General features: G+C 44.6%; 1 protein-coding gene across 1 annotated transcript in view; it reads right to left on the bottom strand.

Annotated features, from left to right (window-relative positions):
- The window catches only part of LOC142892354 (junction plakoglobin a-like), a 104110-nt gene that overhangs the window by 15657 nt on the left and 74588 nt on the right, over window positions 1-13865 (bottom strand). The window contains exons 10-11 of the mRNA XM_076032467.1: window positions 12673-12792; window positions 9848-10066 (exon numbers count right to left, since the gene is read on the bottom strand). Of these exons, the coding sequence (XP_075888582.1) occupies window positions 9848-10066; window positions 12673-12792 (339 nt within the window). The remainder of the gene's footprint in view (window positions 1-9847; window positions 10067-12672; window positions 12793-13865) is intronic.

The raw sequence follows: 13865 nt of genomic DNA, 5'->3' as shown, positions 1-13865 counted from the left end.
TCGCGCTCGTGTTTACCGAGCAGCATGCAACACTTTTTTTTTTTTTTTCTTCTTTTTTTTTATAATCAAAGGGGGATGAGCTGGAAAAAGATCTAACAGCTTTTCGTGGATGGAGCGCCCTCCCGGAGTTCAGCGGTGCCTTTGGCCGAGAGCGGCAACGCTTCTCTGAGAAGCTCTGATTCGCCTCCTAAAGCCCCTGAACAGCGAGTCTGAAACCCTGCGGAGCCTTGACACGGAATAGCAGCGGCGGGTGACAAGCATGGTGGCAAAAGTCTCCCCGGAATGTAAACACATTACGTATGCAGGAAAATTTTGAGGGGGGACTTTTTCCATTTTATTTTCCCTTAAAAAGATTTCTTTTTCTTAGCCCAAAAGCTTGAATATAATTTGACTGCAAAAGAGGAATAAAAGTCTGAGTAACGACGCTATTTATAACTAGTCCCACGGCCCTGCAGTGACTAAACTAACGCTGCGTCGTCGTCCATCTGCTGGCGGTGACTTTAGGTCTCGGCGTGCGCGGCGATTGCGTGCCAAGTCCTCGCTGCAGCCGGAACAGGTGGAGCACTTCAGGCCGCATTCCAAGAAGCCGCCCGAACTCGACTGCTTCTCGCGGTCGCCAAGGAGCCTTCAGTCGCACGCTGACCGACGGAAGCCGTGACGGAAAATCAGCGCAATTGTGCAATTGCTTCGGTGTCATCTTGTTACGCTACGCAAGATTTACGGCTGAAGGTAAAAGAGCGTTTAGGGGAAAAAAAAAAGTGCGATGATCGTATATCAACACTGTGTGCGCTGTGGTTGTGTCAACTGCGGAGGATAAATCTGTGCAAATCAGCGCAGGTCAAATTTTGGTTGCTAAACCTGGTAGCCGTTGCTGCACTTTTGTTTGGCGTTGTTCTGTCATTGAAGTGTAGTCCAAAAGTGAGATGAAACCTGCCTCCAAATACTTCCATTATATTCACTGTCTTTAAGAACTATTATGGTAACATGGACCATTTACAACTTACTCTGTTCAGATTTATTGTTAAAATACGTTATTAATAAGGTATAAATAATTTATAATCGTGTATCACAATAAAAAAAAAAAAAATCAACTGGAAGCCCCCTGCTGTGCGCCTCTGCCTGTGCAACAATTAGTTGAAGCGCAAAATCAAAAGTAGCTTTTCTCCAATTACCACAACTACTGCGAAGATGCAAAGAAACTTTGCTCTTCCAAAACATGTCCTCCCCCCTCCCCCTCAGATTAAGAACATACCTGACAGTACAGTTTGAGTTGCATCGCGCCTCAACGGGATTCTTATGTTACAACTGAGTAAACTGGTTTAATAGGACACATTCAGTATTCAATTTGCATGGTTTTTATGGCTATTAAAAAGGGATATTATGTATGAGCACCATTCTCATGCAAATCGCCTGTCAGATCTGTAAGGACAGCATCCACTCTGATCTCCTTGGAAAAACTGCAGTACAAATGCAATCCCCGCCATCTTTTTATTATTATTATTATTATTATCGTTATTATTATTATACGTGGGTAGATACAGGCTTTCTGAATAACATTCAGAGAGCCTACTACTGACCTGCAGCAACTCAGTCAAGAGTATGCATAAGCTGAATGTTAGACGAATAAATGTCCTAGAGTTTCGCAGAATTACTGTCGCCTTTCCTTAAAGGCATGAATATTGCTTCATGTAATGTCTTCAACAACCGCAGGGGGCAGGCTGTCCCATGTTGTAATGGCAGAGTAAAGAAAGCTCCTATCAAGGCATTTGGGGTTTGACTTTCTCAAGGAATTCCAGGGCGTGGCTCGGTAGTACCCTCCGGGTGATGCGACCCGGGATGTGAGGTCGGGGTGGCAGTGCTTTGAGATCCACTGGACGGCTGGGAGTGTGCATCTTCTAGAGAACAGCTGTCACTGCAACTGTTCTACGGTGACTCAAGCTTAACTGATTGGTCGCTGTAGGGCGAGGTCCTCATCCACCTCGATGATTTTTAACGCCTCTTTTTGGATGACGTGTAGCTGCCCAAGAGTGATCTGAGGGGCATTCACCCAGGCGAGGCAGGAATACTCCATCATACTCCTGACTTTGGTTTTTGTAGATGTTGGCTCTGCTGGGGAGCGTACGTAGTGCTCTGAGGTGTTGTCCAGCACGTTTTGCAGATGCTGGAAAGATGGCTGGTCCACGTGGCTTTACTGTCTATGCAGCGTCTCAGAACCTCCATCTGCTTGCTGAGCTTGATTTTGGTGGTCCCAAAGAAGAGGTCTGGGCGATATGGATCCCTCGTTCTGGACAGGATCAAAGCCTTGCACTTGCTGGGCTCGGAAGTGACCTTCCAGGTATCAGCCCACTATAATGAAGCTCTTTTAAGTCATTTCACCTTTTTGCAGATGCGCATGGAATAGAGCAGGGGCCACAATATATATTACTTTCCATCTCACCATGCATACCATATATATGGTTAGCAAAGAAGTAAAGAAGTCATCATCACTGTCCACCACAAAGTCAGCCATGATCAGACTAGCTACAGTATATTGTTGTGCAGCGTGGTGAATGTGCTGGTTACAACCAGTCCCTGACAGCATTTTGGCGTTGTTGAATTGTGTCTTCAATAAGTTTTGAGGGGCGGGGGGGGGAGACCTGTATGCACGATGACAAGGGAATGTAGCTACTCACATGGCAATTGGCTGAACTATCTCTTTGAAGCAGGGATGTCAAACTCAAACACACAGTGGGGCCAAAATTTTAAACTTGGACAAAGTCAGGGGTCCAAGTTGATGATGTTGAAAAAAATCTTCCCCCAGACAGAATAGTGAACAAGTTTTGCTTCAACCTGAAGATGGAACAAGCAAAGCATAATACCGTACAATAAATAACTTCATATTGCACACATGCTAAATTGAATTTGAAATTATAAAAAAAAACTTAACCAAATAAATAACATTTAATTAAAAATTGTATTCTATTTTATTTGGAGCCTTCTGCTTTAAATTTCAACAGTAACCTTTTTCCACGGACTAATTATACATTTAAAAATATAATAACAAACAACCAATTAAGTCATAATAATATCCTTCAATCAGCGTCCTGTTCTGATTGTCAAAGTACCAGCAGAGCATTCTGGGATTTGTAGTATTGGAAATACATGTGCTGTATTATACAAGCGAACCAGTTGTCGCAGTGATTTTGTATGGCCTTGCAGGCCAAATATAATGACACTGCGGGCCAGATTTGGCCCGCGGGCCAGAGTTTAACTCATACGCTTTAAAGGGAAACCGGGTAAGAGCCGCTGACTGAAAAACACACAACGGAATCTCGGCATCACTCCTGGAATATCACTTGGAGGAGGCCTCAGAGTTCCCCCGCTTCCTCCCACTGCTCCTCCCCCTCCCCCGCCTCCCACCTCCGTCCATCCATCTTCCCTCCCTCGCCTGCCCTCGCTCGCCCCTTTCCGTCACTGCGAAGCTTCCTTATAAAGTCAAATAGTCCATTTCTCCATTTCACATCATTAAACTCCAATACCTCTGTTCATTAATATAATCTGCCCGGGTTGGCAGGCCTGTCAGACGGAGAGAGGCTGGGGGGGGGGGGAGAGGGGGTAGGGGCGGGGGGAGTTCGGGGCTAGGGGGGGGGTGCCTATGCGTGCAAAATTTAAAAGAGGCCGTCGCAGCGCGAGGTGTGAGGGGGAAAAAAAAACAAAAAAACAAAGTGCAAAGAGTGATATGGAGCGTAATAGAATAGCAGTAATGATTTCCAATCCATCTGCCTCAACTTTAATTGTGTTATTCCACGCGTTTATTATTAATGGTCGCAAACATCGCAGGGAAAAGCGCAGTGGCGCAAGTCGCCCCTTGGAAGAATCCGGCCCTGGAGTCTCGAGTAGGAACTGGAGAGCGTCGGCCGTCGCCTTGCGGGCCTCCACCCTGTTGGTGACAACGTCGGGTGGGAATGAACTTTGCAGGGGGGCCGCAAGAGAGCTGGGTGGGCAGAGGCTGCTGGAGGAGGCCGGCCGGCCGGCCAGCCGGGGGCGGGGGAGGGGCGCAGAGCTCGACGTAATTTAGAGTGCGGGATACGATCACAGACAGCGAAGGCAGAGATTAGAGAGGTTGGCAGGCTCACTCCGCTGCGGCAGAGCGCATTTGAGCCAACAAAGGGAAGTGGGAGGCGGCGAAAAATCAATTTAAGTTGAAGGGTGCGGTATATCCTTCTCTCTCTCTGTCTCTCTCTAAAGGAAAAAAAGAAAGTGCGACATTGGAGCTGGGTATCTACTCCGATGCTCGTTTTGTTTTTGGCTCAAACACCGTTTGTCCCCCCCCTTTCAAATCCATATTTGTCCGCCAGGTGAATTCAGCGGTAAATTCATTAGCGCTTGGCAGCCGTTCCATCTGCGTTCTCTACCTTAGTTCAACGTCTCTGCTCTGCAGAGTCCACTGCAGCAGCAGTTTTGCAAGCCGTCCGACTGCCTCTGCATCGGCCAGCCGAGTTGGTTTTCAAAGTGGCGGGAGGGGTGGAGGAGGGGAGGGCAAAGATAATTGTAGTGAAGATAAGAAAAAAAGAAAAGAAAAAAACTCTTGTCCTCGAGCAAATAGTGTAATATGTCTGTGTCTGTCACTTCCAGACACACAAGCTCTCTCTCTCTCTCTCTCTCTCTCTCTCTCTTTCACGCACACACTCACACACACGCAAACGCACCAACTTGAGAGATGATTCATATCTTTTGTTGTGTTATTTGTGTCTATATTATCCGACAACAGCTTAATCATATTTTCTAATGCAGTGTTAGTTGATCGTTTTCTAATTGTAAACAAATGGAATGCTTACTGAAGAGCAAATAGAAGTAAGAAAAAGAATTATAAAATTGCTTGTTTCTTTGCATGTGCCCACAATGACTTGAAGGCACAAATTGTCGCAATCCATCTAAAATCCCAACCCTCTTCAAATGGCCAACTTAAGAGCGGCCATTAGCACAAATACCATGACATTACTGAACGCACGGATATCAGGGAGTGGCAGCACCAGGTTCTCTCGGAGAACAGCGCTGTCTTTGAACTGGAATGTCAGGGTATTGGAGTTTAGACAACAGGAGCCCGAGATCCTCTCGCAAAATGCTAAAAGGTCCAATGCGGTGGGACGGCGAAAGGAGATGAAGGCTGGTCTACCGTGACGGCGGGTGCAGCGGTCTCACATGATTAGTTTGCTTTGGGAAGCAGACAGGTGAGAGGCAGATGGAAAAGTGAGGGAAGATGGATGTGTGTGGCATTTAAGGACAGCCAAGAAAAATCAGACCAGAGAAAGGTACTGAATTGGCATCAGTGAAACTTTAAAAAAAAAAAAAAGGGGGGGGGGCTATATTCTGGGGTTGAGCATCGAATCACACGTCCTGTCCTGATATCAGACACTTTCTTTCTATCCTTTTCTTTACGGGCCACAAGTGCATGTTAGCATTGCAGTTGGCCTATCACCATCCTAAAACACGTGCAAATAGCACAAAATAAGCTCCAAATGAATCTCAACGTTTTAAGAGAGTTAACATGCTGTGCCCAGCTGCGCTCTCTAGTGTAAAAAGTCTTGAATTGCCTCTAACACAGACCTCAAAGGTTAATAAGTGTGTAATATTTTGAGATTTTGAGGGGAAACAGCAACATCAAGTGGTTACATTTTACTGTGTCTTTCACTCTCCCTCCCCCTCCTGAGCATGCCAGTGAACTAAGGTGGCTAATTTTTATTTATTTTTTTATATAAATACTCGTTTATTAATGTATTTATGGGTATTATATGAAGCTTTTACCTATATAAAAATAATAAATCAGGCTAAATTTTACACACCGGACCTTTAAAGCGATATAGTCCAAAGGGGGGCAGGCAAGCTAATCCAAATCTCAATCTAAATCACAATTCCCAGTGCTGAGAGAAGTATCGCATAAAGTGTGCTAGTGCAGTATTGTAGTGTGTGTAGTGGGTACTTCATGCATATCTCCCTGTCTTTGATGGCCTTCCCAGTAGGGGGCAACACTGTCGGGAGCAGACTAAAGTGTGAAAGTTGACATTTTCGTTAAAAACATTAAGTTCAGTTTGCACATTTTGATGCCAGAGTCAGTCTGAGTCACGCTTCACCGCGAGCAAAGAGGCTTTTAGTATCTTTTGGTTTAGCGGCTCTGCAGTTTTGCAAGTGCTTGACTGGAATCAGAATGGATAAGGGCAGTAAAAGCAAGCGTCTGTGTGTGTGTGTGTGTGTGTGTGTGTGTGTGTGTGTGGGTGTGTTTACAGTTCACCAACACTTTCCAACTCTATGTAATGCGCTTTCTTTCATTCTTTGACTAGAAATTCTTCCACCACTCATCCACCACATAGTGAGAAAGATATATTGGGATTTTTAATCATGAAAATGACTGTCAGTAATGATGTATTCATGTCACTCATATTATATATTAAGTATCATGTAACATTTAAAATAGCCCAAAGAAATTGAATTGATCTTCTTTTGCGTGTTGTTTTGGGCTGATTTAAATTTTCTTTATGTGATTGATGCGATTGGATTGATTAGAATTGAAAGGGTCCCATTCCATTTAGTGAAGCCAAGCCTTTGAAGAAAGGCGGCAGCAGAGAGTAGAGCAGAGTGCGTTTGGACAACGCAATGAATGGACTGGACAAGTCCGTGAATGTGAATTTTTTTGTTGTTGCCAGTCACAGTCCTTGGTGGGACTGGTTGGCAGATCAGCTTCACAGAGAGAAAATCTAAAGTGCATCAGGCCCTGTGTGTATTCATAATGTGCATGATGTATAAATTGTTTATTCCATAAGAGTGGGAACTTCTATTGACAACTGGATTTTGAAGTCTACGCGATAGACAGGAAGCGACTGGGTGCAAATACGCTTTTAATGCCGCTCCAGAAACGGCTAGATCAGGCGTCGGCGCTGCTTGTCTGCTCCAGCACTTTCAGTAATGAACCTCGGGGGGGCCGTGTGTTTGGGAAGCTCCAAAGTCGTGCTTGCTGAAAACAAGCGGTCCCGTCTCTCTCTCTGTCTGCAACCCCACCCCCAGCCCTCCTCCCTCCGCCCCTTTTATGCCTGCTGCACTGCTCCTCCGGGGAAACTAGCGCGCCAGCAGGTGTTGTCACAGCTGAAGTGTTCTGGTGGGAGCGAAGCATGATGGGAGATGTGCATCGGGGCATGTGTGTTTTGGGTCCGCGGTGGCCGATGTCGGCGGCTCTGCTTCCCGTACCCGCGTCCGTGTCTTGCGTTTTGGTCTTGCGTAGCTGCAGTTTTCTTTGATACTTTGCAATCAGGCTGCTAGGAAAAATTATCCGACTTCATTTCTCAGGTCTGATGCCCTCGTGAAAGGCCAGGCCGTCCCAATCCGCATGGAAGGCGGAGGCCTGGGATGAAGTGTGAGTACTAGCTCTTTTTATTATTATAAAATTAAGATTTTTCACGACCATGCCGCAAACCAACCTACGATGAGATATTCACCAGAAAAGATGATTCAACTGCGAAGGTGGCAGCAGAATCAGCTCGAGAGTCCAAAGAAAAACGCAAATTTGATGTGTTTTCCAGGTGAATAAAGATTTAGTGTTGTCTTAGTTGAACATTATTTTGTCTCTTTTTCATTAGAGCCGGGTATACAAACTAATCACCAGCACCTGGGATGTCTCAGTAGCTCTCAATTGTATTTAAAAGTACGGCAGCACAACTTAATTAACACCTTTAATTATGAGTGCCGTTTCCAACAGCTCTGGATTTTATCGCATTTTAATGCTGCTCTCCCTTCACTCGATGCAGCATATGGCGACTTGTCTGTGACTTGTTAACGGAAAGATTTCTGCTCCGTGATCTTCAGGCTGTTCCGGGCTGCCGCCAACAACACACCGACCACTGGCAGAAACCCCTCCCACAACGGGTGTCCGAAAACGCCGGCCCATTCGTTTCAGTGGGCTTGCTCACCCGGCACTTGATGCGTGCCTCTGCAACTAACGTGACTCGCATCGGGACGCGTCAGCCAACCAGAGTGAGCTGAGATACAGCACGCAACGTCACTTGCTCGCTCGGTACTCACACTTTTCTGGCTATTATCAGAAAGATCGAAGATTATTGACTTGAAAAACAACATACAACAGAAAGATTTGTCATGAACTGTGTTCCGAGTCGGAGGCGTCCAGCTGGCTGTTTTCGGGGGTTCATTTTTGCATTGCAGTCTATGGGGAAAGCGCTTTTTGGGTCGCATGGTATTTTTTGTTTCTTGCAATACCACAAGTGGCCACTGGAGAAAAATGTATGCCGCAGCTACCATATCAAAGTATTCTAATTAGTGGTGTCGTGCAGGTTATACACAGGTATGTATACTATATTCTATACTCACTTCTCAATCCCCTCTGATGCACATAATTCAGTAGCGTCTGCAAGCCAAGTGGGACAATTTGTTTCATAGGATAGTGAGGGCATGACCTACCCTACGTTGCCTCAAATTGGTTGGTACTCGTTGCCTCCACTGTTTAGAATTGAGGTTAGATTGGTTGAATTTAGGCATGCAGAAGACTGACAAGCCAATCAGAGGCAGAGTTGGCCGGGCGGCGCCTAGGAAGTGTTCGGGTTGGGTTCAGGTTGAGAAGACATGACTGGCCTCGATGGAATACTGGCAAGGTGAGAGAGCAGTTGGCTGGATTCAGAAATAAGGAGGAGTTCGCTGAAAATGCATGACTATGAAATTGTCTCTCACGAGTCTGTGGGGCAGTAACAGGTCAGCAATTACATAATTTCACAATCCAAGCAGGTCAAGCAGCAGAAATGATGTGACAATGTGCAAATACTACTGGCCCACTTTTGAGTAAACTGAATAGAGTAGTCTTACATGTCACTGTTTTTGTAACAGGGCGTTCAACCTGTGCTGAACAGGGCTGCTCAAAAAGGGCATGAATTAAGAGTCGACCCACTTTTCCAGGCACCATGAGCTATGTGTCCGCCCTTGTCTAGATATGACCATCAGGGTTGTCTTCTGTCAACTTTTATGGAAATGTGATGAAGAGGAACACAATTGAAAAAAAGACATTTAGATGTTTCTCATTTAAATCCTGGAAATATGTAAAATATTTTGAACAATCTCTGTTGGCATCTGGTGGCAGTAGCAAATATTGTTGCTTAGGATGTTTGAGTCGAGATTATTTATTTCTTTGGTTTTGTCTTGGTTTTAAAACAGCGACATCAAGTGGTTACATTTCAGAGTGCAGCATCTTTCACTCTCCCTCCCCCTCCTGAGCTTGCCAGTGAACTACGGTGGCATGCGCACCCAAAACCGAATACCCCGTCCACCTTCTTCTTCATTGGTTTATTTGAAGACACCGGCGTTCACCCTGATTATGAAACACACTATCAGGCAACTGGATTGTCCACACCAGGCTTCCTTAGAAATGGTGGTGAAAGATGGCAGCTAACTGGGAGCACGAGCCTTGCTACAGTATATGTATATTCTTATGAGAACTGTTTTATGGGTAGGAAAACCAAATTACTTTTATTGTACTGCGATTCTACACTTTTATAAATGTATTTATGGGCATAATATTTAGCTTTTACCAATATAAAAATCATAAATCGAGCCAACTATTCCACACTGGACCTTTAAATACACAAAAAAACCAAATAAACCACTGGTTATAATACATCCGTGGTCTGCCTACATTTGAAGATTGGAAGACTTTTGTCTTACTTTTGTTTTAGTTCAGTGTTTTCAAACCACTGAGAGATAATGTCAGGTGTTCCAAGGGTGACGTAGGTCATGGTAAGAACAAGGAGGGGGGCTGAGGCCTTCTCTCCTTCCCTCTTTCCATTGCCATTCCAGTGTGACGCACCCTAACCCTTACCTTCACCACGGGCCAGTAGTGGGGCTGGCCCAGCAGCTTGATGACCGCTGGGATCCCGTAGTGCAGCCGCACGGCGTTCTGCGCCAGCTCGGCGTCCTGGTGGCGGGAGGTGAGGTGGCGCAGGGCGCACACCGCCGGCTCGGCCACGTCCTCCTTCTCCCCGGCGCGGAGCACGGCGTGAATCAACGCCTCCACGCCGCCGTACTGGGTCACCAGAGTCTGAGGCACACACACACACACACACACACAACAAAAATACATGTCACAAAGGGAGGAGAATTGTCTCTCGCACAGAAGTGGCGAGACACAAGGCGGAAATTCGTTTGTAGAGGGGAAGGGGGCAAAAAGAAAAAAAACCAAGAGGCGCAAACAATAAATGGTTTGTCTATTCGCTGTGCGCAGTTGTGCGCGTCCAGGCATGAAATAAACGTGTATGCGGTCAATATCAATACATCCCACCGCTTTGTAAATAGATTTTGCTCCCGGAAAATGGGGAATTGCGAGATTGCGCCGGGGGTTAAGAGTACACGGCAAACCTGGAAACGTTTGTTTAAGATCATAAAAACAGCGAAAGCGCACAGGACGCGGGAGGCTATTGTTCTTTTTTTTTTTTTCCTTTATTGTTATTTTTTATATCCTCATAAAAATAATACATCCTCATGAAGAACTCACTCTGTGGCCAGCTCTCACATGCACAAACTACAAACTACACATGTACAGGTACAGGTGTACAGAGGCAACGCACTGCACGTAGCACAGATATTGATATTTGATTGGGAGGATGTAAAGGCAATTATTGATGATTATTACCTAATATTGGGTTCTGATCACTAATAAAAAAAATAAAGAGATACAAGAAATAAAATATATAGATATACAGTATATGTATTTAGATAAAAATCTATAGAGTAGGAAAGGAAAAAACAGGATATTTACATCATATGGAGAGTTGTTAATAGTTATGTACATAATATTGACATACAAATAAGTGTTTTATTGCACCCGTTGCCTGTTTCTCTTCTCTGTATCAGATATGAAAGCCGTTGTCGCTACATGAAGTGTATTTATTCGACAGCTAGACCTACTAGAATTTGAGTTTGCGGCATGTATTTTATAAGATGGTAAAAAAAAAAATGCGTTTTCTTCAATCACTTTTTTTTTTTTTGAAATTTGCAGTGCTCTGGACCCTCCCAGCCGCTGAGGTAATAACACTATTTGACAAATCTCTGTCGCCTTTCAGGCCTTCCCTAAGTGGTGCAATATTAAAGCCACCGTGGAAGCAGAGTTTTGCCACAGCGCTGCTGTGAAAAGCACCTCAAACGTCCTCCTGGGCCACGACAAACGATGTAAGGCATTCAGTATTCTTAAAGTCAGGGCGAGCAACCCATAACTTTTTGGGCTAAACGCTGAGCAGTGTCAGAGCCCGGGGTAACACAGGCGCAGCAACACTGTGTAATTACTTTCAAACCCCTAAAGTGGGCGAGTCAGAAGTTGGGCGGTGGAGCTTTTCATAGCAAGTTTAGCTGAAACACACTGCCTGTTTCCTGTTTAAATCCTTTAAGCTAACCGTGATTGGTCGGCGCCGGTGACAATTGAGGTTGACATTGGTGTGGGGAAAAAAAGTATGCTCGCTGTTTTCCGTCGGTCTGAACGAGCTCGTGTCAGTGTGCCATATCATCAGGAGAAAATATTGGAAACTCGGTAACTTAGTGACTCAAAATGACGGTACACTAACCCCTAACTAACCCTATCTGCAATGTCTATAAAAAAGAAAGACAAGCGTCATCGTGTTTTTCAGACGCTTGACGCGTAGGTTAAAAATAAGAACGCACAAAGCAGTCGTAGAGTTATACAGTGGCTGAACTGACAACAATGTAGCGCTAGGAAAAAAATAAGCCATCATGTTACATAATTGATGACGTAATTTAAGTCTCAACTAGGTGTAGCTCTCCTGCAAACAGAGAAAGCTTAATAATTGATTGGCAGCTCACAAAGAAGGGGTGGGACTAAAGAAGTTTATACACAGAAACACACACACACATATATGTATATGTACTAGGGCTGTCGAAGTTAAGGCATTAACGCGTTAACAACGCGTTCATAATGCGTTAATAACATGTTAATAACGCGTTAATAACATGTTAATAACGCGTTAATAACATGTTAATAACGCGTTAATAACGCGTTAACTCAAATTCCTTTCAACGGCACTCTTTTTTTTTTACGCATGGTTAACACCTGGTTCACACTAGAGATGGAAGCGCCGCGAAGCTTGAGTGCGAGCCGCAACCCTCCTGATCATACCAGGTTCATATCGGCCGCGGAAGCATTTTCAAAATAATTTCAAAATAAAATACCGCAATTGACAAATAAAATCATGGCTTGAGAATACCTCAAGATTCAAGGTTTTGTTGGAGGGTATCTGGACAGTATATCTATGTCATCATTTTTGGAATCTTCCAATGAAAATAAAAATAGAATATTTCCACAAAGGGATTATTATTTTCCTCTCCAATTTTTCCTAGAGTATGAGGAACACAATAAATATCTTGTTAAGTTACATATAGAACAGAGTAAAAAAGTTGCAAGCAATTTGCGATTAATCACGAGTTAACTCTGGACTATGTGATTAATCACGATTAAACACCAAACTGACAGACCTAATATATACAAATACCTGTGTATATGTATATGTACATGTGCATACATATTGTAGGACAAAAGCTCAGAAAACTTGATCTCAATGCGAAGAGTTTTCAGGTTGGGGTTAGTCAGTCGTGTTTTTACGTTGACGCGCCCACAGGTGGCGGTAACGCCGAGGTTACCTTGTTGCGCGAGTTGTTGCACGTGAGGTTGGAGAGGATGCCGGTTGCACAGGTCAGCATGTTGACATCGTCCGAGCCCAGCTGGGTGACCAGGATCTGCAGCAGTCCGTCCAGTCCCTCCTGCACACACCAGACCGGCCGGAGGCAAAGCAACATGACCACTGCAGTTCACCAGTCGTGACATTCGGCTGCTTTCATGGTCTGAACTGTCAGTTGGCAGGTGAGGAGTGAGCTGAGTCCAGACCTTAGTCTAGAACTAGGAGTGGGCAACATTTTTGACTGCTGGGCCACAATGGGTTCTAAACTTTGACAGAGGCGTCGGAGCAGGAGCAGATGGATGCAGTGTTTTGGTGAGCCACCTCATCGGAAAAAATGGGCTATGTAGAAAACGTGCTTTAATGTCAATTGAAAATGAAGAAAATATGTCGTTGAGGCCCCATGGTATTCAGCTCTTTATTAAAATGACTCTTAAAACACTGAAAAAAGGGATGAAATACAGCTATTTTATGACTTACTATTAATATAATTGCTTCAAGTTCGGAGGGCCAGATTAAAAAGCTTAATGGGTCGCATATGGCCCCCAGGCCACAGTTTGCCCATGCCTGGTCTTGACTAAATCCTGGTTCAGTTTGCGTTCATTCAAGTCTCCAGCGTGAAAAAAATAAAAAAATAAATAAATAAATCAAACACCTGCCTGCTTTGGTTTCTTTCCATAACACGAGTCGACAGTTTGTAGCAGCACCTGAGTGTTGCTTGTGCCAGCTTATTAAACACATCATTTGTGTGTCGCCACGCTTTTTGAGCTTCTGCTTTGCAATTCCTCTGACTCCCCGACCCCTTTGCTTTTGTTATCCCAGCCCACCCGCTTCACCAATGTGCTGACCACAGCTCAACCATTCTTCCACGGCTGCCTGCTTAAATGTTTGTCCTGTCGCTCCTTAAGCGGTGCGCTTTTGAGTCCACTCATTGTCGAAATGTTTTGGAGCTCGACAACAAAGCTATGAAGGATTTTGGTTGCAGGTGAAACAATTTTTTTTGTCACATCAGCTTCAATTTCTTTCTGAGTTATCGACTCAAATCCATAAATGATATCTGCTTTTTTGCTTTTTTGAGTTTAGGGATATGCAGTTGTAAAATTTTCGGCGAAACAATTAGAAATTTTAAAACGTAACTTCTAAGGGTGTCAAATGGGG

The sequence above is a fragment of the Nelusetta ayraudi genome, unplaced genomic scaffold (genome assembly GCF_046127955.1).
Source record: "Nelusetta ayraudi isolate G7.1 ecotype Tasmania unplaced genomic scaffold, CSIRO-AGI_Nayr_v1 ptg000034l, whole genome shotgun sequence".
NCBI lineage: Eukaryota > Metazoa > Chordata > Actinopteri > Tetraodontiformes > Monacanthidae > Nelusetta > Nelusetta ayraudi.
Note: the sequence above shows the minus strand (reverse complement) of the source record. Positions and strands in the feature narration are given on the sequence as shown.